At 35.1% G+C, this 15,689-nt stretch overlaps 1 protein-coding gene across 4 annotated transcripts in view; it reads left to right on the top strand.

Annotated features, from left to right (window-relative positions):
* Positions 1-7,811, top strand: part of LPAR1 (lysophosphatidic acid receptor 1) — a 123,279-nt gene extending 115,468 nt beyond the window's left edge. For 2 of the 4 annotated variants that reach the window (XM_015599503.2, XM_015599514.2), the window contains exon 4: positions 5,331-7,291. In XM_015599503.2, the coding sequence (XP_015454989.1) occupies positions 5,331-5,632 (302 nt within the window). In that variant the 3' untranslated portion in view covers positions 5,633-7,291. Of the gene's footprint in view, positions 1-5,330 lie in introns of all 4 variants that reach the window. The other 2 variants (XM_006906095.2, XM_015599522.2) reach the window with 2 other exon arrangements.
* Positions 7,812-15,689: the final 7,878 nt, after the last annotated feature.

Raw genomic sequence — 15,689 nt, 5'->3', positions numbered from 1 at the left:
ACTTTAAATGTATGAAACATTTACTATGACCATGAAGAAGTGGAAGTGTTGGGTACTAAACTAAATGAAGTAAAATTGGTACTGTAAGATATAAATAACTTATTGCGGCACTGTCTGAGTTGCATTAATTGGATACTCTCAATGTTCTAGAAAACATTTTATTTATTATTAGGTTACTCTTTTAGGAAAAAAAGCTTTAACTTCAAAAAGTCATTCACATACATTTCCATTACAGCGACCCCTTAACTGCTTAACTAGGAATAAGCTTTTTATCCATAGTTTATTATCTAACATAGCCTCTTTTAAGATATATCATTTAGAAGGATTTTCTAGGTAGTCCAATCTTATATGTGTAATTTAATAGCAGAAATCACAATATAACTACAGAAATGAACTAAAATTAGGTTGGATTCTTGGATACCAAGATGTAGCCTTGAAGGAATACACCATTTACAAAAGTAGTTTATGTATTTGAATGCTTATTTTCCCCTTTGATCTCTACTTCAAGACTCTAAGATAGGGAAGACTGTTTCTGAGATCTCATTTAAGAAACAAGAACAGTGAGGCCCAAGGAGTGATTACCTTGGACACAGCCCTGGCGTAGAATTGATTTACCTTAACTTGTTTTAGATCTGTGGGATGTCTGATTTTTTTTTTTTTTTTTTACAAACACAAATTTGCCAGCCAGACTGGAAATGCTTTCTGTTTTTTTCATCAGAAATCTTGGGCTCTCTCCCTAGAGGTCTTCTCTGTCAAAGACACTTTTTCTCTTTAACTTTGATTCTTATGTTCCATATGCAAGCAAAATATAACTAGGTAGGAAAAAAAAGTCACTCTAGAAGAAAAGACTCTAATTGTGAGAACAGATGGTAAGCATTGTTCAGCTGATGAGGTTGTGTAGATGTGAGGGAAGGTGTGGTAATATGATCTGGTTCTGCAGCTGTGACCTGTTGTTCCAAAACAGCCTCCTTCCTCCCTGCTTTTTGCATCTACATTCCAGCACCTCTCCTTCCATCTTTGTGGGCACTGGGGCTCTCACAGATGGATTTGACAGATGTATAAGAAAGGAATGAAGCTTGCTCTAGAAAGAGCAACTTCTGCTACTTATTCCAACCCACGGATATTTTTTGAGTGTCCTCCTCCCCATGTGACCTGTAACATTGGCAAATCACGCAGAATGTAACCACTCTTGTTTAGCACAGTAAGACACAGTTTCCCAAGATTCAAATTGCCATCAGCCCATCATGATATCTCTAAGGCATCTCCATCTGAATTCCTGCGAGTACCTCAAGCTAAAGATATATGAAGCTGAGGTCATCATCTCTGTTCTCACCTCCCCTCAGAAAACACCAACCTACCCTCTCTCCTGTTTTCTCCTTCAGTGAAATGTAGCACCGTCCTTCCTTCACCCAAATAGAAAATCTAGGAGTCATCGTAGACTCTTTTATCTCGTTTATCTATTTCATTCAATTCATCTCCTAAATACTTTCCTAATTCTTCAATATTTCTCCTTCCTCATTATTACTGCCCCAGTTGAGGCTCTCATTATTTCTCCTCTGGAATTTGGAAACATCGGATGTTTTCGCCTTTATTTTTATCCAGATCATTTTGTTCTTCCACTGTTAACAGTGTTGTATGTTAAATGAGATCTCAGGAGGGAAGGGGTAGATGAAAATCATTATTTCTTTTAAGCTGTGCAGGCTGTTGTTGTAGTATGTGGCTAGGGTTGAGAATCAATGCTGGATTGGAAAAATTTCAAATGTCTTAGCCAGGCCGTATCCAAGGTTTTCATGACCATGGACATCTTGTCTGCTGCCACTTCTGCTTCTGAATTTATCACAAATAACTATAAACTACTTGCGCTTTCCTTACTTTCATGCTGTTGCATACCATTCCTTGGTTTTATGCCTTGGGCCATGGGGATTCGTTCATCGGATATATTTTGGAAATAACAAGTTACCTAAAGCACTGTCCCTACAGAGTACCATATTATTTTATTCTCCATCTTGGTAGGTATTGAGTTGACCCATGAGAACCTCTAAAGTGATTTGGGGCTTCCGTGCCTCTCTGTGTTTCTTCTCTTTTTCTTATTGTTATCCTTCTCACATCCAACTGCAAGTCCTAGGAATCTCATCATTAAGATGATGTCATCTCAGGGCTTTTTGAAGTTCCAGGTCTCTATGGTCCAAAATGTGCTCCCATGTTCTTCCCTGGAGGAAATGTGCCCTGGTAACTGTGCTACACCAGTCTGCACAGATTACACTGCCCACTACCCACACTAGGCAGTGTGGTCATGTAGATGTGCAGTGCGTGGAGAGCTTTTACATGTTGTATCTCAGTTTGAGCCTCACCAAACCCTATGGAGTAGACAGGGAGCTATTACTTTTCCATTTTACAGATGCGGTGATGGAGGTTCTTTTTACTATTATCAATATGACTTATAGGTATGCAGTTGAGTCTATATAGATTGTGTTGATGAGGTCTGCGATGTACATCTTAAATTCTGTGGTTAGCTACTTACCACTAAAGGGGCTTGGGTGTAGTTTTTCTTTTTCGGAGCTCGTTGGTTAATCCATAACTTGAACAAACTTAATTTCATAATATTCGCTCACTGTTGTGTAGAAGCCTAATTACCTTGGAATTTTCCAGGCCCCATTTTCCACTTATGTAGTCCATCATCTTTTGGTCATTTTGATCCATGACACTGCTATGAAAGAGAAGGGAAGGAAGAAGAGAAAACTGTGTATGATTGGGTTTAGATATTAATTTTTGAGGCCTGTATTGTGAGTCCCTTAAATTATTCCATCGAGCCTTGAAGATCCAAATGCAGTTTTGGGACTGCGTGGTGTAGCCTGATCATAGTACTAAAAACAGTTCCTTTCAGTGAAGAAAGGAAGAGGAGTTTGAATTCCTCAATGAAGCGTCCATGTATATTAACCCCTGTGTCAGGCCGTGGTGTTCCTACTTCCTGTCTCTAATGTCATAAGGCTCCTTGCATTTTTTGGTCTTTTAAAAGTTAGACTCATTGGACTAGCTTCTGAGCCTCTGACTGAAAAAATTTTGTTCTTTTTCAATTTAAAAATTAAAAGAAATTATAAACAACAAATGACTTTTTAAAAAAAAAATTTGTCACTTTTGAACAGCCATGCAGTTTGAAAAAGTCCACGAGAATAAGAATGTTCCCTTCTGCTGCCTGGAAGGAGCAGAAGGTCATTTTATTTAAAATAAATCTGTTGAGATGCATGTTGCTGGTATCTAATCAAGTTCTGAATTTGGGTTCAATTAGAGCTTTGATAAAAGAAAAGGGAAAGGAAACTTGGAAGCATGCTCAGCCATTCATGAAGGGCCTGCATGTTTTTAGTTTCCAAGCAAATGGAATAATGGGACCATGCATTTTCCATCCAAGCATTTTCCACCCTGAGAATAATTCCCTTCCTGGCTTCTCAATGAATAATGTATTATTTCTGAAACTCAAGAGGCATTCCTTTGATTTTCCTGTATGTTTAGCTTTCTGAGTGATTTTCAAGCAAGGAAATTCAAGGACATGGGATAAATGCTTTATTAACGTTTTTACTTGAAGTTCAAATAGCTTCTCGACTATTATCTCTTGATATTTGAAATGTTTTTTTTTTCCTCTACAAAAAAATCTAAGGTATTGTGTTTATTAGAAAATGAAGCACCTTGGATAGTCTTCAAAGTGAACAGCAGTTTAAAACCAATACACATTTGCGTTTCAGAACAAGGAGCTTTATGGGGGTACTTTTCTCCTTTCTTTATTTTCATTTTCATGCTGAAAAGGTTCAAAAGAAAAAAAAGAAAAGAAAAGAAAGAAAGCTCACATTCGAAACTGGGCCGTTTGGAGACTGAATCTTGTTTGTTTACACTTTGCAAAACTCGTTCCCTGAGGCTAGTCCAGATCCACCACCTTAGTCCAAGCCTGTGTCTAACCTAGGCTAGTGCCATTTAATCTAAAGATTCAAATGCTCTCCTGGGATCATCTCTATTTGCCGTCTGCTCATTGTGTAGCCTAATTATACATACAGGGCGAGATGTAATGGGACATGATGGTGCTCACCAGATCTATTGGCTCATGTTCTTTTAGCCCAAAATCCCAGATCATTCTGGGATAACATGGTGGTAGCTTTTAATGTTATTTCACAATAAATAACATTATTGGGAGACAAGCGAGTGATGTTAGGAACTAAATAAGCTGGATTAAGAATATATTTCCATTCCTTTTATAGTTACAGCCAAATCTTAATGAATAGTTGGGGAAGAAGAACAAAGTTCATCTAAATTAGTAAAACATTTAAAGCATGAACTTTGGTTTAAAATATTTAATTATTTCAAGAAACGGGAGTATAACACAGTATTTTCTGGCATGTGGACTCTAGAGCCAGCCTCTAAGAGCAGAAACTCTGGAGTTTACCTCCTCTCTGCCACTTTCCAGTACTATGGCCTCGAGCAAGTTATTTAACTTTTCTGAGTCTCAGTTTCTTCAACTGCATGATGGGATAATAGTTTCTCTCTCATATAGCTGTTGTGCTGATTAAATGAGTTAATATTTGTAAAGCAAAAAGAAAAGGACCATTTAAACAATGTTGAATAAAAATAAAAGTCAACATACATCTGTCCTATCGTTGGGAATTGCTATTTCCAAAGAGGCCCATGCTATTGAGCAGATAATAATATTATTGTTATTACTGTTAAGATATACCGAGTGATTATTTTCTTGGCACTTCTTTAATCCTTTGAAACAAACCTAATGAGATAAATATAATCATTTCTATTTTTCATATGAGAAAACTGAGGCACAAAAGTAGTTTGCCAGAGTTCACCCAGTTTATTAAACGATAGAGCAAGGATTTGAGCCCGGTCACCTGAATCCAGAAACGGTGCCTCAACTAAACATTAAAGGACCTTTGTCACAGTGCTTATCTTTTTTGCCTGAAAACAATCTTATGCTATTTAAAACCTTATCTTTATTACCATCCAGCTATGTACTCTGAATGCAGTTTTTCATATCTCAATTGCTTAGCATACTCTGTTTTGCTCAAAATAATCGTCATCAGTGTCTCATAAGTGCTCAATTTTAGTAGGGTCTGAATTGAGATTTTATTAAATCGATTATTTTATCATCGTTAAAACTGTCTCTGATTATTTCAGAAAATGAACATTTTATTTCAAATGGTGATCTGGTGGCTTCGAATCTCCGTATTTTTATTTTGAACTGAAATCATTTCACTTTATTGTTACTTGCTTCACGCTTCATAATTATATTTTTTTGGTTCTTTTTTAAATCCTCCTGACCCCTATCCCTGTTCTTGTAGGTGCCTTTATCATCTGCTGGACCCCTGGACTGGTCTTACTACTTCTGGACGTGTGCTGTCCACAGTGTGATGTTCTGGCCTATGAGAAATTCTTCCTTCTGCTCGCTGAGTTCAACTCTGCCATGAACCCCATCATCTACTCCTACCGGGACAAGGAGATGAGCGCCACCTTCAGACAGATCCTCTGCTGCCAGCGCAGTGAGAACACCAGCGGCCCCACAGAAGGCTCAGACCGCTCAGCTTCTTCCCTCAACCACACCATCTTGGCCGGAGTTCACAGCAATGACCACTCTGTGGTTTAGAGAGCAAAAGAAGATGAGAAACCGGCCGTCATCTTATTGAGGGATGAAGCGCCTCCCGCTACCCAAATGCTGGGGCAAGGTGTGGGGTGCGAGAGACAGAGGAAAAGCAAACTCATGTACTTAAACACTAACCGATGGCAGTATTTGTTCCTAAACCCAGCAAGACTTGATACATGTTGAAAATTAGCTTATGTGACAGCCCTCGTCTGGATCCCCATTCTTTTTGAAAGTAGAAAGTGGCGATCTTGTAACGGAATTCGTAAACAGACTCTGGAGTGTCCATTTAGATAGACTACACTAACTAGACTTCAAAAGATTTTGTGTGGTTTGGTGCAAGTCAGAATAAATTCTGACTAATTGAATCCACAACATCATTTACATACAGGCTTCCCTTTTTTTCTTTTTAAAGGATACATTTCATTTAATAAACATGTTTATGCCTATCAGCGTGCTTGTGATGGATAAGATTATAGACTGTTTTTAAACCACCATAACTTCATTTTTTTCCTTGTGTAGGAAAACTGTAAATTAGAATTATTTTTTTAGAAAGCATGCATGTAATGTATGTATGCAATATGCCTTACTTAAAAAGATAAAAGGGTATTAATTTTAAATCTTCTAGGAAATAGAAGAACCTAGATGTCAAAGCTGGTATTTGTTTAGGTTATGAAACAAATAATACTCTAATCACAATATTTTCTTTTTATTAAAGTGTTATGTAAAACAAAAAGGGGATGTAAGTTTATTACCAAAATAATGTGTACTCTAAAAAATTCATAGAAGATGAAGCACAGTAATATTGTTCTCACATATTTATAATACCCAAATACATTCTAATTATCAGTACATTGGAGGAATTTTTAATAGCCTGTGCTTTCTGTATTATAAAATAATACATAGTCATTGTAGAAAACTTGAAAAATGCAGATATGTATAAAACAAAAAATAATTACTGATATCACAACTCAGAAGTAAATGCTGTTAACAGCTTTTCCCCCTGTGTATGCCTATATGTATTTTATATACGTTTTTATATAATTGGGAGTATACTGTAAACAATTTCATAACCAGTTTTTTTTTCCCCACTGCAGAATTGCCACATTTTCCTATGGCGTTAAAAATTTTACAAAAACATAATTTTAATGGCTATACAATATTCCACTTAATGGGTGCAACTCAGTTTATTTAACTATTTCCATATTGTTGACTACTTAGGTCATTTCTAATTTTCATCATTATAAATGATGTTACAAAAATTTTGTGTATATAAAACTTTGTCCATATAATTGATTATTTACTTATCACATGTTCCCATGAAGGATTTTTTTTTTTTAAATGTGAAATGTCTTTTTATGCTTGTACCTTTTATAAAAATGGACTTCCTGCTTTGCACCTCATGGGTGACAATTGTGAGGAAAGCCAGTTAAATTACTTTTTTACAAAGGAAATGCAATGGTTAGTTTAGAGTACTTTTTTATATAACAACATGGACTAGAAATAGTCAACTGTCATAAATAAGCAGGACACCCTAATTAATGACTAGCAATTCCAAATTTTGTTTGAGCGACCAGTTATTCAGCTCTTAGTAGCCACAACTGTAATGTAGAACTCAAGAAAATGCGGAGACCAAACATGCCAAGTAAATAAAAAGTCTTCATATTTAATAGTTAGGGACCTTTCTATAGCAAATTGGTTGAGTGTCAGTATCTGACCGGATATTGGGTATTCCCTTAGAATCACCCCAGGTAGACTGCTGGCATATCAGGTGATACCTGTTTCATTCATTGTCTAGGTAAACCAGTTATCGTACCAGTTTGTTGTAATAAGTAACCAGTAAAGTGACAGTCAGGAAGCAGGTATGAGAAAGTCAGGAGTACGTTTAAGAGAAAGATGTCCAGAAGAAGAATGGTTGTTTAGGAAGGAGGAAGTCAGTGCGTGGTCACCATCTGAGCAGAGGGCAGACTTCTGAAGTGCCCAAAGTAAAAAGAATATGGGGAACCAGTTGACAAAAAGATGTTTGCACGTACTTTATACAAAATGCAGAACATTTTATATCGGAAGTAAAAGAAATGAACTTGGACTTTTACTCATGTGCATGTATTCTGAAGGAGATATGGACTATTTGAAATTAAAAACATACTAATTGGACCTTAATAAATCATTCTCAATCAGTAGTAAAGTGTGGTTCTGGTCAGCTCTATTTCTCTTGTTCAAGTCTTCCAGTTTGTGTTGCATGGTGCCTTTCTTGTGACCTCCTTTATTTCCCCGTCACAGGGTCTTCTGGACTCATGTGAAGCCACTACCATATGCTTCCCCAGCTCAGAACTGCTCTTTTCAACCTGAGTAATAAGTCCGATGTCCAAGAGATGGTGGTTTGATGTTGCATGAAAGGGGACATAGCATCTTAGGACAATACTTTAAATTACTTCAACAATATAACTTTTAGAGTAAGTTTCTTTTGGAAAAACTCTGATTTTTAAAACCTTTATGAAGGCTTATAAAAAAACTCACTGAGTTTATAAAAATCACAATGGTCTTTATGCTTATAGATTTAATAACTACCAAGATAAAAATGATAGGTATCTTCCAGTTATATGCTAATTACACCCTTTTCAATATATTGCCGAGATGTTGGAAAAAAAGATAAAATGTTTATTCAAATGAATGTCTCAATGAATATTTAGAAGAGAATTCTGTATCTTTAAGTTTAGGTGGATGTAAGATTTTTAGACATCAAATGTCTTAGAATTCTTCACAAATTAGCTGCCACTCACATACAGCAGTCCCCATTATCCACTGTTTCAGTTCCCCATGGTCAATCATGGTCCGAAAATATTAAATGAAAAATTCCAGAAACAATTCACAAGTTTTAAATTGCGTGTTGTTCTAAATAGTGTGATGAAATCTTACGTGACCTGCTCTGTTCCACCAGGGATGTGAATCACCCCTTTGTTCTGGAGTCTCCACACCGAATACGCTCTGTTCCTGGCCCGTTTGTCACTTAGTAGCCATCCTGGGTATCAGATGGACTATTGTGGTATTGCAGTGCTTGCATTCAAGTCACTTTTACTTTGCTTAGTAATGGTCTCAAAGCACAAGAGTAGTGATGCTGGCAATTTGGATGTGCTAAAGAGAAACTATGAAGCACTTCCTTTAAGGGAAAAGGTGAAAATTTTCGACTTAATAAGGAAAGAAAAAGTCGTATGCTAGGTTGCTAAGATCTATGGTAAGAATGAATCTTCTGTGAAATAAGATATTTTGAGAGAGACCATATTCACATAACTTACAGTATGTTGTTATAACTGTTCTGTTTTATTAGTTGATATTCATCTCTTACTCTGCCTAACTTATAAATTAAACTTTATCATAGGTAGATATGTATAGGAAAAAACATAGTATATATAGGGTTCAGTACTATCTGTAGTTTCAGGCATCCAGTCAAGGTCTTGGAATATATCCCCTCAGGATAAGAGGGGACTATTGTATTACCTGTTTTTGTTTAGTAAGACAGTAGTTTGTTAGATTCAACTAACATATAATTAGTGAGCTTTATCAGTTTTTTTCATTCTCTTTCCCAAGTAACTATTGTTTTAGGTTCCACTCTTCATCTTTCTAATTTATCCCATTAGTCTCTCAACTTCTGAAATGTAATCATGCAATATTATTTCTAGCCCTTCTTCTTAAACCCAGGGTGTGACTCGTGCTAGATAAAAACTGTAGAAACAATTACCGGCTCCCTTCGTTATACCAAGGTAAGGAGAACATTTTCAAGTCAAAACCTTTGGAAACAAATTGCTTATTTTTTAACACCAAGTGAGCGTCACCTGATCTCAAACCCTCGGTAGGGCGGGGGTTTCATTTGTGTGCTGGCATGGGCTTGGATATAGGCACAATCTGACTGAAGAAATGTGTGTAACTGGAGCCAGAATGGGTCATCAGTTTTAAAAAGCAGGAACCATTGATTCTGTAACATTCACCTGTCCTTGTATAGACTATGCATAGAACTCTAATTCTTCCCTCCAATGTATAATGATCATACAGATTATTTGCTAATAATCCATTCAATGATGTGGCATGTAAAGACCATTTTAAAATCTAAAGCAGAGGTTGGCAAACTAAAACCCATTGGCCAAATCTACCTGTTTTTTATAACCTATGAGCTAAGGATGGGTTTAACATTTTTAAGTTGGGAAAAAATATTTTGTGATATATGAAAATTGTATGAAATTGAAATTTTAGTGTCCATTAATAGTTTTATTGGAACATAGCCACACTAGATTATGTATTGTTTATGACTGTTTTTTTACTGCAACAGCAGAATTGAATTGTTGCAAGAGAGTCTGTCCCTCAAAGTCTAAAATATTTGCTATCTGACCCTTCAGAAAGAGTGTTTGTCTTAGAGAACTCCATTTCAATCATGCTATCCTCATTCGATTAAATGTTTATTGCAAGAGGAAGGAGAAATTTGGCACACCATGAACTCTTGAGCTCCAGACTGCGGAGAAAATTATCACAATTGCATTTTTCCTAATAAACAATTTTTATTTTGAAACAAACTTACAGAAAAGTTTGCTGAATTTACAGAACATTTTTCCTGAACCATTTGTAAGTTGCCAGTGTGATGCCTCATTCTTGAATACCGTGTAATTCTTACAGACAAGGACATACGTGGTCTTTCACCACCTCAATGCAATTATCAAAATCAGGAAATTAACATTAATACATAAAATACCATTTAATTCACTGATCTCATTTAAGTTTAACCAATATTTCCAATAACGTTTCTTACAGCAAAAGAATCCAGTCTAAAATCATTGGTTGTATTTAGTTGTCATATCTCTTATAAAAGCACTTATAAGTAACATGGGTAAAAGAAGAAATCTCAAGAGAAATTTAAAAATATTTTGAACTAAGTAAAAATGAATATACAACTTATCAGTGTTTGTGGGGTCATTGAAAGCAGTGCTTAGAAATTTATAGCAGTGAACGCATATATTAAAAAGAAGAAAGATCTAAAATCAATCATCTACACTACCTTAGGAAATTAGAAAAAGAAAAGCAAATTAAAACCAAAGTAACCAGAAGAAAAGTAATGGTTGGAGCAGAAATCAATGAAACAAAAAAAAAGTCAATGAAACCAAAAGCTCGTTCTCTGAAAAGATCAATAAAATCATAACCTCTCACTAGACTAAGAAAAAAAAGACGCAAATTATTAACATCAGAAATAAAAGGATATCACTAGATCTTACAGACATTAAAAGGATAATAAAAGAATACTATGAACAGCCCTTATGCTCACAAATTTGATAATTGATGAAATAGACCAGTGTTTTGAAAGATGATCTGCCACAGCTCATACAAGAAGAAATAAACAATTTGAGTAGATCTATATTTATTAAAGAAATTGAATCAATAATAACCCTCCAAAACAGAGAGCATCAGGCCCAGATTTATTCACTGGTGAATTATACTTAAGGAAGAAATAATAGCAAATCAATTATCTACAATCTCAGAAGGAAGAAGCAGAAGGGATACTTGCTAACTCATTCTATGAGACCAGCATTACCCTAATACCAAAACCAGACAAAGGCATTACAAGAAAACTAGAGACAAATATTTCTCATGAACATAGATGCACAAATCCTTAGCAAAATATTAGCAAACTGAATCTAACCATGTATGAAAAGAGTTATATTCCACAACCAAGTAGAATTTACAGATATGTAAGGCTTGTTAAATATTAAAAAAAAAATACTATATCTATTATATCAATAAGCAAAAAATAAATAATCCTCCCACACAGTCATATCAATAGATGCAGAAAAAGCATTTGACAAAATCCAGAATCCATTCATGATAAATAACTCTCAGTAAACTAAAAATAGAGTGAATTTTTTTCAACTTAATATCTACCAAAAAAGCTACAGTTGACATCATACTTAATGGTGAGAAATTCACCAAAGTTTTCCCACTAAGGGTACAAGACAAGATGTCCCCTTTCACCACTCCTTTTTAACATACTGGAAGTGCTGGCTAATGCACTAAGACAAGAAAAAGAAATAAAAAGTATACAGATTAGGAAGGAAGAAATAAAACTGTCTGCAGGTGGCACAATTGTGTAGAAAATCTGAAAAATCAACAACAACAACAACAAAAATTAATAAATGATTATAGCAAGGTTGTAATATAAAAGATAGTCTTTTCAAAAAATGGTGCTGAAACAACTGGATATCCACCTGCGAAAACATGAATCTAGACACATACCTTACAGAGATCACAAGAATTAACTCAAAATGGATCAAATACCTAAATGTAACTGCAAAACTATAAAGCTGCTAGAAGTTAACATAGAAAATCTAGATGACCTTGGGTTTCGCAATAACTTTTTAGCTACAGCACCAAGGGTATAACCCATAAAAAAAATAATTGATAAACTAGATTTTATTAAAATTTAAAACAACTGCTCTGTGAAAGACATTTTGAGATTATGAGAAGACAAACCACAGACTGGGAGAAAATATTTGCAAAATACATATCTGATAAAGAACTATTATTCAAAATATACAAAGAACTCTTAAAACTCAACAATAAATAAACAATGCAATAAAAAAAGGTCAAAAAACCTGAACTGGTGTCTCACCAAAGAAGATATACAGATGGCAAATAAACACATGAAAAGATACTCAAGGTCATATACCCTTAAGAAATTACAAATTAAAAGAACAATGAGGTACCACTACACACCTATTAGAATGGCAAAAATCCAAAACACTGATATTTTCAATGTTTTGGAACAAAAATATGGAACAACAGGAGCTCTCATTCATTGCTGGTGGCAGTACAAATGGTACAGGCACTTGGGAAGACAGCATGGCGGTTTCTTACAAAACTTATAAACGTGCTCTTTTCATTCGATAAAGCAATTGTGCTCCTTGGTATTTTACTCAAAGACATTTAAAACTTATGTCCGCACAAAAACCCACACATGGTTGTTTATTGCAGGGACAACACTTTTTAATTTTTAGGAAGCCTGTTGTTTGGATGGTTGTTGGAGGCAGCAACTTAGATCTTTCTGAAATCTGAAGAAAATATTTTACAGTCAAAATCTTAAATTCATCTTTAGAGCATGTTTTCCTGACAGTGCCTCAATTTGTTCTTTGCCCGAATTCATCTTTTACTTAGCATCATTTGCCCTTTTTTTAGAAATTGACAACTTTCAACCCAAACAATTCCTGGATCCTTTATATTTAACAGTCTTTTCTTTAGCTCATCTCTCTCCTGTTGCATTTTACTATAAATGGCAAAAAGAAGAGAGGCAAAACCTCCAACACTTTACCTGGAAATATCCTTAGTTAAACCACCCAATTCATAGGTACATTTTCTTCTTTCCATGTTACAGTAGGTGTCAGTGTTACTAAATTTTCTGCCGCTCTTTTAAGAAAGATTTGCTTTCTTCCAGTTTCCAACACCATTTTTATCACTTTCTTTTAAATCTTCACCAAAGCAGCTGACTTAAAGGCCACATTTATGACTCTAGCTTTGGAAATTTCATATTGTCACTTCTTTGGTGTTATTAGAATATAATATTGAATAATTTCTCCTGCTGGGGCCCCCCAAAGTTCAATGCCATGTCCGTTCTGTTTTTATCTTTTCTTACTAGATGCTTTCGTCTAGTTCCATCGTTTAAAAAACGTAGCTAAGCTGACAACTCTTAAGTTTTTATCTGTGACTGCTGCAGAGGCTCTTGACTCCCTACACTAAAGGTTCCTTACGATGGAGGAAAAGTAAAAGCCCTAATTAGTTTCTCAGGTTTCTGGTAATCACAGCTGAATGCATTTCTATTTAAATACTGATTATATCATATTATATATCTCTACTTATGTTTTCTATTTAGGATCATACTTTACCTTACCCTTTCAAAACTTTTAAGTATTTTTGTAATTCCTAGTGAGACACTTATTAAGCATATGCTGTGTTTAATATTATGCCTCATATTTGAGAAAGAATGGTAAACAAGAAAGATATGGTACCTATTCTCACAAAGCTTATTGTCTGGAAAGGAGAACGTCCATTGGAAGAGACATTATTACCAATGAGATGAATATTATAGGGGACTTAACCTTGTCTCAGAAGGGGGAATGAGGCAGCAAACACTAGAGTAATGGAAATAATGAGGTAGTCAGATGTTTGCACTATGTTGAATGAGTATAGATTTAGGAGAAGATATTATTCATCCAAATATAGTAAATCCCACCAGTAATACAATCAGGGAAGTCCAACAGATTTAATTACATTAAATACAGGATCACATTGTTTAAAGGTCAATGAAATGAGCAAAGCAAACTGCAAGATTTGCTGAGATTTCCTAGGGTTGGCTGTGTAGGCCCAAACTATCTCTTCCCTACTGTAGTTTGGAGCCTCCTGGTGGCAGTTGCCCTGCTGGAGCTTAATATTGATGGGGAGAAATCTGGACCCTGTCCTTTCCATTCTCCTTGAACTGGATCATAACATCTTACATCTCTCATTAGTTAATGAGCTAAATAAAATATTTGCTATGTATTTGCTTAATTTTTGTATGAGTTATGATTTTATCTCTTTAAAACATAACTACTTAGTACTATCATCCCCTCAAAAAAGCTTGTCATATCGCACAAATGCCGAGAACTTGTGGGTGACAAGAGGCTGAGGGTCTGTGACTGAAAGGTAGAATACTCAGGAATTCATGGCCCGAGGACGTGGCAGGAACCACAGATAGCAACGGTGCATGTTACACACACACCAATGAAAGGCAGGACCTGCTACACCTGGGCGGAAGCCAGTGTCCATTCCTCAGACTCCAGGTGGGACAAGCCTGGAATCCTTGGGAGTCTCAGAGATAGCCCATACTTCTTTCCAACACCATGATATCTGCGAGCTTCTTCCTGTACCCAGATGACTCAAGCAAGAAGGAGAAAATGGAAAGAGAACAATTTCCCAGAGAAAATTGAGTTAAGCATCAATAAAATGTTTTAAAATGAGTGAACATTTTTTTTTCTACTACTGTATGAAAAATAAAACCTCAGAAGTTTGAATTCAGTTATAAAGAAATAAAGTTACTTTTTTTTTTTTTATCTCCTAGACATAATTATCAGTTTTAACCACATCATGCAAAAATTGGATCACGGCATACGTATTGCATTGCAATCTTTGTCTCCCCTTATTTTGGACCACTTTCATGCATTTGCATACATGTGTATCTCAACTTTTAAGTTGCTGCATGGTATTCTATTGTGTGTATGTATTGTAATTAAAATAATGCTACGCGAATATTTAAATTTTTGTACTTTTTCCTTCATAAAAATACTGGATTCAGAATCTTATGTATCTTCGTGCACTTGCCTGATTACTTCCCTAAAATAAATTTCTAGAATTAAAATTGCTGATATAACAATTGAATATGTCTATTCAGTTTTTGATACTACTTACCAGATATCTTTGAAGATTTCCAGTTACTAAAGAGCTCATTTCCCTGTGCCTTCACCAATACTAGTCCTGAGCAATCTTTTGATTCTTAGCTAAGTTGGTTTTAACTGTTTCTCACTTTTATTTTGATTTGTTTATTGGAGAGATTGAGGGTTTTTTCATAAATTTACTATTTTTCTTTGCATAATCTTTTTCTACTTTTTATGAGTTATTGGTCATTTTAATTTGGAAGTTATTTGTTATACTAAGTCTTTATCTTTTCTCTATAAAGTGAATATTTTTCTTACCTTTGAGTATGTCTGTGGCTACATAAGTTTTTAATTTTCCCTTAATAAATTCTGTATTATTTTCATTTATGGTTTCTGATTTTTGTGACAAGATTAGAAATCCTTTGTCCTCTTCCATTGTATAAATGTGTTTGACTATCTTTTATTCCATTTATTTTGTACCTCTATTATTTTTAGTGGTTAAGTGTTTGATTGCACTGCAATTTATTTAAGGGTATGGTAAGAAGTGGAGATGCACCTTTATTTTTCCAAGAAGCAAGCCAATTTTTCTAACACCAATTATAGAATTGTTCATAAAACATATATGT

Source organism: Pteropus alecto, unplaced genomic scaffold, assembly GCF_000325575.1.
Source record: "Pteropus alecto unplaced genomic scaffold, ASM32557v1 scaffold111, whole genome shotgun sequence".
Classification (NCBI taxonomy): Eukaryota; Metazoa; Chordata; class Mammalia; order Chiroptera; family Pteropodidae; genus Pteropus; species Pteropus alecto.
The sequence above is the reverse complement of the archived record's forward strand: the minus strand, read 5'-3'. Positions and strand labels throughout refer to the sequence as shown.